The following is a 16,379-nucleotide window of genomic DNA, read 5'->3' on the forward strand; positions in this document are numbered from 1 at the left end:
GACACTTATACTGGAAGATTAACAATTTTGATCTAGTCACTGCAAGCTTATTGAGATATAATTGTTAGTTGGCTAGCAGGGTATAATGGCCAGAATATTTTATATAAGTTACACAAACTGTTACATTATAGTGAGAGCATTTAAAAGAAAAATTCCAATCTCCCCCCAATGACCTAGTGGGTAAAGGCATGGCCTGGTATGTGATTAAGCCATACAGAAAGGTAATTATCAGTCAATGCCAGGCAATAGTTGGAACACTACAATTGGCTTCAGTGCCTTGGACTAGGTGAGGAATAATTAGCCAGGATTCTGATTCCTGTTCGCTGTCCTGTGACCTCTGCTAGAAAGTGGGCATATGTGGCTGTTGAATGAAGACAAGATTGGATTGACTGTGATGCCCCCCATGTTCAAATAGCCTTTTGACACTCAAGAGTCCAGGCTCACACATGAGGAATGACCACTTGGATAGATTGCTAGTACTTGAGAAACCATTCCCCAGTATAAGCCAGTGCCTTGACGGGCAGGGGAAGAATCATAGAATCTTACAGCACAGAAGGAGGCCATTCAGCCCATCATGCCTGTGCTGGCTCTTTGAAAGTTATCCAATTAGTAGCACATCCCAGCTCTTCCCCATAGTCCTGCAAATCTTTTCCTTTTCAAGCGTATATCCAATTTCCTTTTGAAAGTTGCTATTGAATCTTCTTCAACCACTCTTTCAGGCAGTGCATTCCAGATCATTACAACTCGCTGCATAAAAAAAATTCTGCTCACCTCTCCACTGGTTCTTTTGCCAATTATCTTAAATCTGGGTCCTCTGGTTACCGACCCCCGCCCCCCCCACCCACCAGTGGAAAACAGTTTCTCCTTATTTACTCTATCAAAACCCCTTGTAATTTTGAACCCCTCTATTAAATCTCCCCTTAACCTCCTCTGCTTTAAGGAGAACTATCCCAGCTTCTCTAGTCTCTCTGCTTAATTAAAATCCCTCATCCCTGGTGTAATTCTAGTAAAACCCCTCTTCATCCTCTCTAAGGCCTTGACATCCTTCTTACTATGTGATGCCCAGAATTGGGCACAGTACTCCAGCTGAGGCCTCACCAGTGATTTATAAAGGCTTAGCATAACTTCCTCACTTAGAAGAATGTAGATACAACCATCACTTTACTCGCGTGTGCCTTTCTACCACATCTCCAGACCGAGTAGGCTGGCTGGCTAAATGAGACAATTAGTGGCTCACCTAAAACTGGCTCATTAAGGATGAAGCATATGATGCTATAATGTTACTGCATCGAACAAAAAATTGGAAACAATTTAATATTCTTCCCCGCACGCTATTGATGCTCCTATATAAATGAGGAAAGATTCATATTGTCAGTACATTTAATTACTATAAAACGCAAGTCACACCACTCTGCTTTCATTGACTATTCTATATTTATGAGCCTGTGAATAAATTAGTAATACCATAAATAGCAATGATATAATAGATGAATCGGCTAAACTGGTTTCTATCCCAGGTCCATATAATGAAAATTTTAATCCACTTAAAATACCATCAATGGGGTATTTTTAATTTCCTGCTATTCGAGATTATTTTAGTTTCTACTGGTTAACCGTACCCTGTACTATTTGTGCAGAACTTATTCTAAGGCTGAAATTATACAGCGTTCGATGTGAACTCAAAGTGGTGTGAGATGGACTCCCATAGGGAGCCTCTGCACTTCAGAGCTTGACTGTCTCCTAAGTTATACTAAAACAAAAGCAAAATACTGCGGATGCTGGAAATCTGACATAAAAACAAAATGCTGGAAATGCTCAGCAGTTCAGGCAGCAGCTGGGGAGAGAGAAAGAGTTAACACATTTTTAACAACACAACAACTTTCATTTATATAGCACCTTTAATGTAGTAAAACATCCCAAGGTGCTTCACAAAAGCACTATCAAACAGGACAGGTGACCAAAAGCTTGGCCAAAGAGATAGGTTTTAAGGAACGTCTTAAAGGAAGAGAGGGAGGTAGAGAGGTGGAGAGGTTTAGGGAGGGAATTCCAGAGCTTAGGGCACTAGGCAGCTGAAAGCACGGCCGCCAATTGTGGAGTGATTAAAAACGGGGATGCGCAAGAGGCCAGAAGTGGAGGAGCGCAGAGATCTCGGTTGGTTTTAAGGCTAGAGGAAGTTACAGAGATAGGGAGGGGCGAGGCCATGAAGAGATTTGAAAACAAGGATGAGAATTTTAAAATTGACGCATTGCCGGACTGGGAGCCAATGTAGGTCAGCGAGCACAGGGGTGATGGGTGAACGGGACTTGGTGCGAGTTAGGATACAGACAGCAGAGTTTTGGAAGAGCTCAGGTTTACAGAAGATGGGAGGACGACCAGGAGAGCATTGGAATAGTCGTGAACCTGTTATACTATCACTTTTGTATTGAGGTGCAGTATAACTGCAGTTGTATGTGTGTGTGAGAGAAGGAGAATTGAGTTAACTAGTACAAAAGGGTTACCTTTTTGAATAAAGCAGCATTTTTCAAAATAAATTATTTTAAAAAAAAGTTTAGTCCGATAATATTCTGAATGAAGAAATATTCTTACCTCGTACATTTTTTTGACATTCTTCGTACTATTCAGTATTACACGTGTATGTAACGCGGTTGATTCGCTCACAGAAGCTTATGTGCAAATATCTAAATGGTTTCTGATTTTTCTAACAAGAGGCGCTGCTTCGCAAGCAAGTAGAAAGATAATTCCCTGTAAGGATTCGTGCACAATTATTCTGCCCCCAAAAGGGCTGAAAACACAATTCCATTAATAGCACTGTGGAATTCCATGAAGATCATGCAAAAGAATGAGTTTCAAGTTAGCCTAAACTCCAGAGTATTTAAATATGAAATGCTAATGTGTTATATGTGATTGGAAGGTGGGATCGCTTAAAACAAACAAAAGCAATATGTTTGCTGATTTACGATGCAATTACTTTTAAAATGTAACTGCGATTTTCATTAATCATGGTTACGATTGCAGTCGCATGCAGAATATTACTACGTTGGAGGGTAATGTAGCAACTGGGAGCTCGAGCGGTTTTATTAATGTAATTGGAACGAGTGCCCATTGTGACGTCATAACCAGAACCCGCCGCCAATTGGCCGGCCGCCTCCTTCGCCGCTGTCACTCAAGGAAAAGGGGGCCCGCCCGAATGTGGGTCCCGCCCAGGCGGAGCTCCGATTGGTCAGAATCCCCCGAGTCCTCGGGCTGCGCGGCCGGCAACTGGTTGAAAGTGCTTTCATTCATGATTTTTTTTTAAAATTCCCCTCCTCCCGCCTCTCCCCCCCCCCCCCCCTCCTCCTCCTCGGCCAGCAGGGTAGGTTGCGCAAGTGTAGTCGGGGTTGGATTCACTCTTAAAAAAAAAAGCTGCTCCTGTTGAAAGTTGTGGTTCAGGCACCGTATGGAGGCGGCGGCGGCAGCGGTTCGAGGCTTTGATTTGCAAGAGTTTTGTGCCAGGTCGGTGGACGGATTCATCGGCGAGGATGAACGTGGAGGCGGCTGTGCTGCTCTTTCTGGCCCTTTGGGTTTGTGTTTGGACGGAAGATTCTGGGAAAGTAGTTGCTGACCGCTACGCCGTGTACTGGAATAGCACCAATCCCAGGTAATGCAATTTGCACATCAGAGAGGTGGATTGGGGAGCGTTTTTGTATGCATGCTTTAAAAAGAGTTCCAGCCTCCTGGTTCCTTGTACACTGATTCCCGACAATAAACCAATTGACCACCGTTTCCTAATGAATTGCACTATTTTAATTTTTTTTTAAAAAAACCTTCCAAAAAGTTATTTTTTCTCCATGTATGCAGTGTAATTATTTAAACGGTCCCGTTTCTAAATCATAAATTACTCTGTCTTTTAAAAAAAAATGCATGTATTGCCTGACCCAAGCGGATCGTGCACAGATTTATTGACCTGTTAATTTCAGATGCCTGAAACTGATGCGAAATCAGGTCTTGCTGGAGAACTGCGTCTTCGTTCGCTTCTACACACACACACAAAACTTAGGGATCGCTTTAGTCTCACCTAAGGAAGGGGCAGCGAACGCCTGCTGCATTTGCTTTGCGTCGTATTTCTCTTTATTTTAATCTTTTGCATTAAGGTGAAAATGCAGTCATTTGGAGGTGTGTGGTTACTGAGCAAAAATCAGTTTACCACACAGGCGTAGCTTTTTGTTAAGGGCGAATTTGCAAGGGAATTAGAAAGACTGACACGTAAAACGCGGCTGATGCGAACAGCTACCGCAGTGATCCTTGTATCCAGGCGAAAATTTTATTCCTGTTTTAATTTGGAGGATTCTTCAAAGAGAGGTACTTAAAATGCACTCAGTACAATACAATGCATTGACTTTCGGGCTCAAGATACATAAGTAACTTTTCTTCCTTCCACCTCATCGGGCTGGGAGGGGGAGCAGTAAAATTCACTCTGGAGTAAAGAAGGGGAGCTGCTGTCTCCATTTAAACTTTTTTGAAGTGCGCTTCTCTTTTTTTTGATACTATTTGCAACATCACCACCTCGTTGGTCGGCCTTTCGGCTTTAATCGGCGTATTTTAAAACAGGAAAAGATTAAAATAACATTCTTCCGTGAGGGTTTATGCCAGAACGTGTAGCTGGGTGATCAGTGTGCGTTAAGGTGCTTGTGTAATTTTAATAATCCGTTCTGCCTGAAGCGGCTGTCTAAAATTCTCCCGACGATATCATTGCCTTAAGAGGCGCAGAGGGCGAGAATAGATTATTATACATATTTTTTAATGCTCGCCAGGTGCAGCCGTGAGAATCTAGTCTCCCATTCCGCCGTAGATAGTGCGCTTACCCGTCCCACGCATCTGTGTACAGCACATCCATACAACGCCGTGTGTTACCTCGTGTGTTCTCTGTTTCAAAGGGTTTACTTTTTTCCCCTCTCCCGCTGGCATCAGGTGTAATCCCAGCGTGATGTGAAGTTTCCGACCCTACGCATTCACCCGACCAGCGAACTTTATTCGTCAGTGTATAATTTGCAAAAGGCTCTTTTTTTTTTAAGGGAGTGACAAGAGTGAATAAACAGTTGAGATGGGCTGTCTTTCTGATGGAAAGTCTGCTTGGATTGCGAGAGTGTTGCGGTAGGTTTCTTATGCTCGGTGTTTAAAAATACAATGTTAAACCAATCCAGGACAGGATCCTGTTGATATACAGATGTTGGGCTAAAATGCTGGCATTTGTGTTCAGAAACCAAGCCTGTTGCTTAGATTTCATACCAGTTCCACCACAGGTACAAAACGGCAGTTGCAAATAAACACATTTTATTCTTAAAATAGTTCATACAATTCAGGGAAACAATCACACGAGCAGATCCGGACCATCCTCGGGATTAAACTCGAAAACTCACGCTGTGCACAAAAAAAAATCAAATGGCAACTTGCTTAGCTTTCATTTTGCACCTAAAACAGTCAGCAATACAGAATTAGTTTTTGACTTGCGGCTAAATGCCGTCACAAGGGATGGGGGGTTACGGTGCAGGAAACGCGGTATTACTTAGTGTCTGGTCAAACATTTAAATGCACTGTAATTGCGCCGTTTCCGCGTGTTCCCCAGGCTACAGGGGAAATGGACACTCTGACAATCCGTGCTCTCTGTCACCTTGTTTCAGCTGGAAAGTGAAAGCTAAGGTTCCCAGCCCTGGACTACGTCAGTCGTCCGTGTGTGCAGCCGCCTTATGCTGGTCGCTCTCCCTGTGCTCCTTCTTTAAAAAAAAATACATTTCAGAGATACCCGTGTTTGTGTTGCTTGAAAACTTTTTTTTTGTGTGTGTGTGTATGTGTTTTCTTTGAGATTACAGAAGCGTTTCACTTTTGCCCGTAAGCCATACCCAAAAATAACAGGCAAGGTTTCATCAAGTGTGAACAAGGAAAGAGATGTCTAAAATTTTAACTGTGCCAAGATAATACAAGCTCTCTGACTAACGACATGTTAGATTCTGTTTAACAGTGCAGTGCTGGTCAGTGAGTCTGGTGTGTATTTGTGTAACCGGGATACCTTTTATAACCACACATCAGCTTACAGGGAATAGATTTGAAATCAGCTATGGCAAAGCAGACTGTAGAAATGGGTTGCATCTATTTCATTCACCAAGTTATGAAGAACAGATTAGGCTGTCTGGATATCATTTTGACACTTCTTTAAAGGAGGAAAGGTTACTTATCAATATTTGTGCCTTTTTTGACATTTCCCCAACAAGACTGCAGTTTTTGTAAATTAACCATTTGATTGCAGTATTTCTCGTGCAAAATACTTACCCTCTAATATCTTTAACGTTCAGTAATTTTTGGATGAATAAATGCTTTCAACCTTTGGCACCAAAAAGGGGTTAAAGATGAGCCAAATACTTCCAAGACTGGTCAATGTATTATTCACAATTCAGTATTATTCACAATTAAACTTTTCAGGGCAAATACTGCATGTTGCCCACTATCTGTTCATGCCCCTCCATCAGTCTGATGTCTATCTCCCTTCTGGTTATGTTTCTATCCAGCCTCCATGTTCTTAGCACTGCAATTAAAAAAAATCAATAAATATGTTACTAATTTATGTTAATACCAAATTACAAATGCGTCTCGCTAATAACAGTCGGACAGTCGGTAAATGGTAGAGCTCTCAGTGTTACACGGACTAATTTGAATTTACAATGCAAATTACCCAGCTAGATGCAGCATGGTGATACACATCATTATAATAAATTGTTCCTATAAAATTGATAGCCTTGCTCACAGACAGTGGTAATGGGAGTTTTTAATGAAGCTGCCCGTACGTGGTTAATTTATACATGAGTTCCATAACAACAGGTTCGTTTACATAAAACAGAGTTTGATGTTCTAGTTGTCTTGAGGCTCCCCCCTGCCCCGTACTGTACATGGACCAGGGATGTGAAAGTGTGTGACATCCTATAAATCATGCACACACACACATTTGCCAGCAGTGGAAATCTGAAACTAAATAAGCATATCACCAACCATATTTGCATAGTTCTAAGCCCAACGAAGTGAGAGAATAAAAATCATGTAGGATTAATCATCATTGCTGTTTTCTCATTTATTCTTTATTAGAATCATTAATAATTCCAATGTTATTCTATCTTTTTTCACAATTGCCTTTTCTGCTTTTACCGGTGGTGCTAAGCAGTCCTGTCAGCAATGAATACAGACTTTTGCTGTTGAGCTTCACCTACCAACCGTGTGCTCCCACCCAAAAAAAAAATCAGCAAAAAAAAGGTATTAACATCTCATTTTTCACAAGAGCATATGGGCCACTGAACATCACTTTCAGGAAATTACATTGGAGCAGCTCTTAACAAGTACTTTTGAAATGTTATTTGTCATGGCTAATAGTGTGCCAGGGGACTCTAATGGGTAAATCGACAAAATCTAATATTCACCAGGTAAGGCAGCATGATTATATCATAACTGTTTAAACAACAACTCCTCTTATTTTTCCTTTTTTAAAAATTTTTAAAAAAATTCTTGAACGTAGGTCAGAAATCTATCTTTTTTTTGTTGGCGAGTAGGAAACTCGACTGGTTGCAAGGCATCGCCTTTTAAACATGTCGCCGTGTCTCAGATATCCCACCAAAAATGCACGGTAGGACAGCACAAACTGAACAAAAAACCCACTGATTGGATCCTAATTACAGCAATAAGCATATACTGGTCTCTTCCAATTAACATGTGATTGGGTTACAGTGGGATCTCATTACATGCCATACTTTAGCTTGGTATACAAGTCACATATAAGAAGGGACTGATAATTTAATGTAATTGAATTGGGAACTTGCATCTACTGAGAGCTTATATAATTCAGAGTTGTATAAAGGGAGCTTCATTGTATTGATAATGCAGTACAGAAATATTGCTTAACTCAAACCGCTACTTTATATATACATAGTGTCACTCCCTTTACTTATAATACATCTTGTGTAATTACTACACAGATAATCTATTAGAAATGGAACGTTGAAACAGGAGGAGGCCATTCAGCACCTCGAGCCTGTTCTGCTATTCAATTAGATCATGGCTGATCTGTACCTCAACCCCCTTTTGGTTTTGCTCTATATCCCTTGATACCCTTCCCGAACAAAAATCTATCGATCTCCGTCTTGAAAGCGTCAACTGAACCATATCCACAGCTTTTTGGGAGAGAGTGTTCCAGATTTCTACTACCCTTTGTGCGAAGAAATTCATCCTGATTTCACTCCTAATTTTAAGATTATGCCCCCTTGTTCTGGATTCCCCCCTCCAGAGGAAATAGTTTCTCTTTATCTGCCCTATCGTATCCTTTTACCCGTTTAGACACCTCGGTTGGATCACCTCTCAACCGCCTATACTCAAGGGAATACGCGGCAAGTTTATGCAACCTGTCCTCGTAGTTTAACCCTTTAAGCCCCGGTATCATTCTGGTGAATCTGCGCAGCGCCCCATCTAAGGCCAATATATCCTTCCTGAGATGTGGTGCTCAGAATTGAGATTTATTGTTATGGACCACATAAGCCCCTTAATCTGTTGGGGGAATGGCTTCAAATCTGTGAATAGAATTTGCTTGTCAAATACAGTGTTCATTTTTTTTTACAATTTTAGCTACATTTACTTTAAAGTTCAGCCTGTTGATGGTACCACTGAAGAAAAATAGATTAGAAAAGACGGCTGTTCCATGCAGCAGCGCGCATACTAAAGATTCTTGCCTGACCTTCCTCCCTGAAAGGGTGAGAGAGAGAGAGACCGACCCTCCTTGCTCACGACCTGCTGTGCACCATTATCAATTACAGATTCTGAACATCAAAGATCACAGCCCCACAAGTCCCACAGAAAATGCTTTCAGAAGTCGATACCTCAAATATGCATTATCACCATCGCGTAGTCTTTGTTGAGGGGGGTCCATTACCACCCGTAGTCCCCACAAAACACTGACTTTGGTCGTTCATTTAAAGCTTAATAGCTTGTTAAAAATCCTGAATATATTTGAAAGGCTTGCTGGCATGTATTTTTTTTGAAGAAATTAATAATTTCTGTTTCTAATTAGGCTTAGTTTTCCTATTCAGATGCTGGTTCCCCTTCAAACGCTGTATCTCTTAAAGTATAGAATGTAATCAAAATAAACAAACCACATCGAGCTCCCCCGGGGACTTGCTTATCTAGATTTTGAATGCCTCAGTGGGAATTTCCTTTTTGGTATTACAATGATTGTTTCAGGAAATGAAGGATATTGCACCATTAGTGGTGTATTACCGGATTTATTCCACTTGCATGAAAGATTTGTAATTCACAAGTGCCACAGTCACGATTCATGAGTAATTTTACGGTGTCTCTTGTATGTGGAAATCACCTGTGTAAGCCTGCCACAAACTCCGTTCCCTCCCCACCGATACCAACCCCCTCCCTGGCCATTGGAACAGGCTGAACTAGACAGTTCGCAACCTCGGCGTCCCATTTTAAAATTGTCATAGTTGTGTTCGAATCCCTCCATGATCTTGTCCCTCCCTGAGCTGAGATTTCAACCATTTCCTCTCTATCCCAAAGACTGCATACTTCCACCTCTGTAATATTGCACGTCTCCACCCCTTTCTCAGTCCATCTGCTGCTGAAACCTTAATCCATACATTTGTTACCTCCACACTAGACTATTCCAATGTTCTCCTGCCCGGCCTTCCGTTTTCCACCCTCCGTAAACTTGAGCTCATCCAAAATGTTGCGACCCGTATCCTAACTCGCACCAAGTCCTGTTCACCCATCACCCCTGTCTTCACTAATATACGTTGGCTCCCGGTCAACCAACACTTCGATTTAAAAATTCTCATTGTCGTGTTCAAATCCTTTCATGATCTTGTCCCTCCCTATCTCTGTATCCTTCTCCGCTCTACAACCCTTCAAGATCTCTGGCCTCTTGTGCGTCCCCCACTTCCTTCGCCCCACCATTGCCGGCCGTGCCTACAGCCATCTAGGGCCTTAGATCCGCAAATTCCCTCCCTAAGCCCCTCTGCCTCTGCGCCTCTCTCTCCTTTTAGACGCTCCCTGAAACTACCTCCTTGACCAAGCTTTTGATCATCTGTCCTAATGTTTCCTTCTTTGTCTCGATGTCACTTTTTATCTGATTACCCTCCTGTGAAGCATTTAACTATGTTAAAGGCGCTATATAAATGCAAGTTCTGATTGCAATATTCTGCTTATTGCGCATTTGTTAGACTTGTTTGAACAATAAAATGGGTCAGGAGCTATTTTTAAATTGAATGATTTCATATATAAACGGGTGTAATTTTAAAAAGGTTAATGTCTCCCGCTGTGATGGGGCTTCAGAATCTTTTCTGCGACTGTCTGTGCATAGAGGGATGTCGGGCTCTGTGAGCTTAGTCAGTCATGCAGCACCTTCAACAGTGCCGGGATTCTGCGCGGAGACTTTTAACACGTGGGTAGGGACTGTGAGTGTGATTTTCACACGTGTCATTGTTAATTTTACTGGTGTGAAATAGCAGTGCCAGCCGCTGTGAAACTGGCAATGTAAAAAGTACAGTGTTGTCAATCATTACCGAGCCCACTTGGTTTGCACTTTTCATGGAAAAGCAGGAGACCGAGCCAGATTTCCAAGGCATCAGTCAGTACCCCATATAATTTGCCGTATTCAGTCGCTATTAGCTGGTGGCTTTAATATTATGGAATAGCAACCCGTTGATACACTGAGAGGGGGAGTTGTAGTTTTCAAAGGAGGGGGCTGGAAAAGAACATAATTGTGTAATTGCCCCCCCCACCCCCCCATGACCTAAAACACTGATAACAATCCCAGAATTTCAATTAATAAAAATGGAACTTGATGTGCTTAGTCATCGTAAGCTGCAGCTCCGATCAGTACTTTGTCCATTCCAGGTAAGTGCATGTCTCATCCAAGCGTAGAATTCCCATCTGCCAAGCCACTTCCCATTCAACCCCCGCTGCATAAAATTCCGTAAGTTTAACTGTAACATCTTGATTCGGGTGCGACACATCCCCCCCCAATTAAAAGGTCTTTAATTATCAGTGTACGAGAGACAGCTAGTCCGCTGACACCTTGCACCTGGTGATTTGGTGTACAAATTGCAGGGATCTGCTGAAAATTTTGTTTTGAAAGAACGCAGTCGAAATGCTTGATTAGCAGGTTAGGGGCTGAAGTGTTTACTTGTTGTTCTGTTTAGTGTGAATTGCTAAATTAATGATTTTAAATAGTTTGCAGAACAAGTATTAGGAGATTGGCTATTCTTAGTGGATAATTCTGCATTCTGTAGCATTTCAGAGCAGAGTAATAAGTGGGTGGGTGAAATTTTCAAAGAGCAGCACTGTCGATAGCTTTTTACTCACTGGCGTTTCAGTAAAGTGTGCTGGCTGATGATTAATAAATTCACACTACGTCCACTTGTACTGTGGGAGAGCTACCAGCAGCACAATTACATAAGAAGAGGCTTACGCCATTCAGCCCCTCGAGCCTGTTCCGCCATTCAATTAGATCACAGCTGATCCGTATCTTAACTCCATCTACCCACCTTGGTTCTGTAACTCTTAGTATTTTTGTTAGACAAGGGTATTATCAATCTCAGTTTTGAAACTTTCAATTGACCCCCAGCCTCAACAGTTTTTTGAGGGAGAGTGTTCCAGGTTCCCACCACCTTTTTGTATGAAGAAGTGCTTCCTGACATCGCTCCTGAACGGCCCAGCTCTAATTTTGAGATTATGCCCCCTTGTTCTAGACTCCCCTACCAGACGAATTGGTTTCTTTCTTTCTACCCTACTACAGATGTCCCCCCACTTCGTACTTGAGGCAATTAAAAAATTCCATCTAATGCTAAACACTCCATTTCCTTGCGGTAAAGCTGTAGCTGGTACAAAGGGGGAACTTGTCAGTAAATGACGGTCACTTTGTGGCGCTGGGGGATCTTGATGCCATTTTATTGCTTCAAAGAAAACAAGACAGCAGGCGACATTAACTGCTGAACCTTCCTGGTTGCGGGGATTTTATAAACTGGAGCCAGACTCGCCGACTCTGCTTCTGCCCAACAGCAGCAGGTGGAAATATAATTTGGGGAGGGGGAATGTGGTGCCAGGAACATGGTATATATTTCTCCCAGTGTTCTGGTCAACACTTACCCCTCAACCAACACCGTAAAAAAAATCAGATGACCTGGTCATTTATCTCTGGCTACAGGCGTGGTGCCGGAGGATTGGAGGACTGCTAACGTCGTACTGTTGTTTAAAAAGGGAGAAAGAGATAGACCGAGTAATTACAGGCCAGTCAGTCTAACCTCGGTGGTGGGCAAATTATTGGAATCGATTCTGAGGGACAGGATAAATCGTCATTTAGAAAGGCATGGGTTAGTCAGCATGGATTTAAGGGAAGGTTGTGTCTGACTAACTTGATTTAATTTTTTGAGGAGGTAACAATGAGGGTAATGCATGTGATGTAGTGTACATGGTTTTTAGCAAGGGTTTTGACAAGGTCCCACATGCTAGACTAGTCAAAAAAGTAAAAGCCTGTGGGATCCAAGGGAGAGTGGCTAGTTGGATCCAAAATTAGCTCAGTGGCAGGAAGCAAAGGGTAATGGTCAACGGATGTTTTTGCAACTGGAAGGTTGTTTCCAGTGGGGTCCCGCAAGGCTCAGTACTAGGTCCCTTGCTTTTTGTGGTATATATTAATGATTTGGACTTGAATGTGGTGGGCTTGATCAAGAAGTTTGCAGATGATACAAAAATTGGCCCTGTGGTTGATAGTGAGGAAGAAAGCTGTAGACTGCAGGAAGATATCAATGGACTGGTCAGGTGGGCAGAAAAGTGGCAAATGGAATTCAATTCAGAGAAGTGTGAGGTAATGCATTTGGGGAGGGCAAACAAGGCAAGGAAATACACAATAAATGGGAGGATGCTGAGGTGTAGAGGAACAGAGGGACCTTGGCGTGCATGTCCACAGATCCCTGAAGATAGCAGGACAGGTAGATAAGGTGGTTAAAAGGGCATACGAGATACGTTCCTTTATTAGCTGAGACATAGAATATAAGAGCAGGGAGGTTATGCTAGAATTGTATAAAACATTGGTTAGGCCACAGCTTGAGTACTGCATACAGTTCTAGTCACCACATTACAGGAAAGATGTGATTGCACTAGAGAGGGTACAGAGGAGATTTACAAGGATGTTGCCAGGGCTGGAGAATTTTAGCTATGAGAAAAGATTGGATAGGCTGGGGTTGTTTTCTTTGAAACAAAGGAAGCTGAGGGGAGATTTAATTGAAGTATATAAAATTATGACGGGACTAGATAGGTTCTCTTTATCCACTCTATTTCCCTCAGCAGAGGGGTCAGTGACCAGGGGGCATAGATTTAAAGTAATTGATAGAAAGATTAGACGGGAGCTGAGGAGAAATTTTTCACCCAGAGGGTGGTGGGGGTCTGGAACTCACTGTCTATGTGATGAGTAGAGGGGTGATAAGGCAGAAACCTTCAACTCATTTAAAAAGTACTTGGATGTGCTCTTGAAGTGCTGTAACCTACAGGGCTATGGACCAAGTGCTGGAAAGTGGGATTAAGCTGGATAGCTCTTTTTCAGCCGGCACGGACACGATGGGCTGAATGGCCTCCTTCTGTGCTGTAACTTTCTATGATTCTGTCTCGTTGCTGTTTGTGGGACCTTGCTGTGCACAAATTGGCTGCAGCGTTTCCTACAGTGAATCAGTGACTATACATCAAAAGTACTTTGTTGGCTGTAAAGCGCTTTGGGACGTCCCGAGGCCATGAAAGGCACTATATAAATGCAAATCTTTTTTTTTAATATATAGTGCCTGTACCCCAAAACCGCTTTACCATGAAAGTACTTTTGGAGAGAGTATTTTGAGCTATACAACACTGGTCAAGTACTGGTTGTTACAAGTCTGTCACTGGTGGTAGGATTGTGGAATTGGTTATAGATCAAAGCTTAAGTGGATCACTCATTAAACTGTTTAAACACTATTGCTTTGGAATGACTTTCTATAGTATATTGGTAGTATAGTACAGGTGTCAAATTTTGTTTGATAATGCTCCTGTGAAGCGTCATTTGATGTTCTACTGCGTTAAAGACGCCATATACTTGCAAGTTGTTGTAGTAGTAGTAGTACCAATACGCTAAATAATCCTGGGAACAGCAACGCATTTTATAGATATCCTGATTTAAAGCATAGAGTTTCTCGGCAAACTCATCAGGATCCAAGGGGTGTTTCTGAATAATCCTGTTTCTTGGGGATGCATCTCTTTCATTGGCAGAGAGGAACAAATGATCCCTTTTACCGGCTTTCCACTGCCATGCAACAATTATCATCATAGAGGGAGAACAGACAGACTGGTTATAACGGGCTTTGCACCTAAATATCTGATGCCTTAAAATGATATTGTGATCACTAAAGTCCCGACCTACAAGTCACCACCTCTGCAGCCGTAGTGTTGTGTGAAATAGATATCAGCGGCTGTCAGGTACCCTGCACTCTGCTAGTGTCGGGTATTGGATCAATACTATATTTTGCAGTGATCACTCTGATTTACTCTGAAGCATTTTATTTGTGGTACAGGCTGCCGAAAGTCTGTTCTCATGACTGTCGATCAATCGGACAGTTCCTTTCTGCCCCCTTTTTGAAATGTGCAATTTAACAGTTCACTGAAACATACTCAAATGATTTACTGTTCTGTAGGGGAGGGAAAAAAAATCAAGGCTGGTCGCTGGGTCACTGCTACAGGTGTCTTGCGGCAGTTAGTTGATTTGTACCCGTGACACCCTGAAGTGAAACGGTACAGGCATCGGTATTGCACATGATATACACGTGCTGATTTAAAGCACTAGAACAAGTATTCTCAGACTGTAAGATTGGCAGTTTTTTTGTAACTTGTTTAATCCCGGAAAGTGATATACTTTCAGCTGAGCAAATGTTGATTCTGTGGGTTTCTGTGATTGCACTGCACATATAGTATTAATACTGCATGACCAACTTGTGTGTAAAAAAAAAAATCCGTTACCACTGGGATTAAAGTAACATGTGATGGCAGCGTGTGAGATTTTCATACTATGTCCACTTGAACTGTGAAGAACACCCAGCAAAGAACAATGGGTTTTGCCCTTCCAAACTTGGGTTGTGTCTGGAAAGGGCATTTTGAACCGTTTAACACTGGCGGTAGGTATTGGTGATTACAGGTCTATCAGTGACCGTTGAGAATTAAGCGCATTGACTTGTGTGATTATATTTTTTTATATTGTGTTGGTACCAATAGGCTAATTAAGCCTAATCACGATGTGGAATTTTCAGAAAGTAATAGAAATGGAGAGAAGAATAAACAGTGTGTGGACAAGGGGGAGAATGACCTCCGGACATCCCAAAGTGCTTTACAGCCAGTAAAATACTTTTGAAGTGTTGTCACTGTTATAATGTAGGAAATGTGTCAGCCAATTTACACACAGCAAGGTCCCACAAACAGCAATGTGATGATGATCAGATAATCTGTTTTATTGATGTTGGTTGATGGATAAATGTTGGCCAGGACACTGGGGAGAACGCCCCTGCTTTTCTTTGAAATGGTGGAATGGGATCTCTTAAACCAACGTCTGCCCTCTCAGGTGGGTGTAACGGTCTCCACCTCCAACAGTGCAGAACTCACTCAAGGACTGTACTGGAGTGTTAGCCTAGATTTTTGTGCTCAAGTCTTTGGAGTGGGACTGTGAACCTACAACCTGCTGACTCAGAGGCAAATGTGCTACCCACTGAGCCACAGCTGACAGAGAGAGAAAAAGAGGAACGAATTGCATTGCTGAAGATGAGTACACGTTAATGTTTCGAAGCCATGCCAGCAAACCCTATAACTTTACCAGTCGTGCTGCTAATGCCTCCTGTGAGGTACAGAGTGGTATAAAACCCGCACTACATAGGCAGCAGCTCATTGACATTGCCACCAATGTTATATAAGTCAGCTAATAGTGTGATTTTAAAAAAGAAGCATTTTAAACAGCACCATTGCATAGATTCCAGTGTGCCTTGTGGAGATTCTAATATATTTTGTGCTTGTCCATTGAGGGAGCCTGCAGCAGTCAATCTGTGCAACTTGTGGGTGCAAAAGTGCTTTGGTGGCTGGGCAGCATTTTAGGCATCCACTGGGATACGTGCCACTTCACGCAGCAGCTGCTCGTCGGGCTTTGCGCCACACTTGAAGCTGGGGCGGCTTTCCGAATGCATCGTGCCAACGGTTCAGCTTTGTTTGCCTCGATCCTGCCGGGGCATAAAACTGCACAATCTGCCGCTGGCTTTGAAGCAGCTGCAAATCGAAAGGACTCGAATCGGGTCGGTGTGTGTTTTAAA

At 42.4% G+C, this 16,379-nt stretch overlaps 1 protein-coding gene across 2 annotated transcripts in view; it reads left to right on the plus strand.

Moving 5' to 3' along the window:
* Positions 1–3,361: 3,361 nt before the first annotated feature.
* The window catches only part of LOC137299574 (ephrin-A2-like), a 275,731-nt gene continuing 262,713 nt past the window's right edge, over positions 3,362–16,379 (plus strand). For both annotated transcript variants that reach the window (XM_067968417.1, XM_067968416.1), the window contains exon 1: positions 3,362–3,637. In XM_067968417.1, coding sequence (XP_067824518.1) covers positions 3,519–3,637 — 119 coding nt within the window. In that variant the 5' untranslated portion in view covers positions 3,362–3,518. The remainder of the gene's footprint in view (positions 3,638–16,379) is intronic.

The sequence above is a fragment of the Heptranchias perlo genome, chromosome 29 (assembly GCF_035084215.1).
Source record: "Heptranchias perlo isolate sHepPer1 chromosome 29, sHepPer1.hap1, whole genome shotgun sequence".
Lineage (NCBI taxonomy): Eukaryota > Metazoa > Chordata > Chondrichthyes > Hexanchiformes > Hexanchidae > Heptranchias > Heptranchias perlo.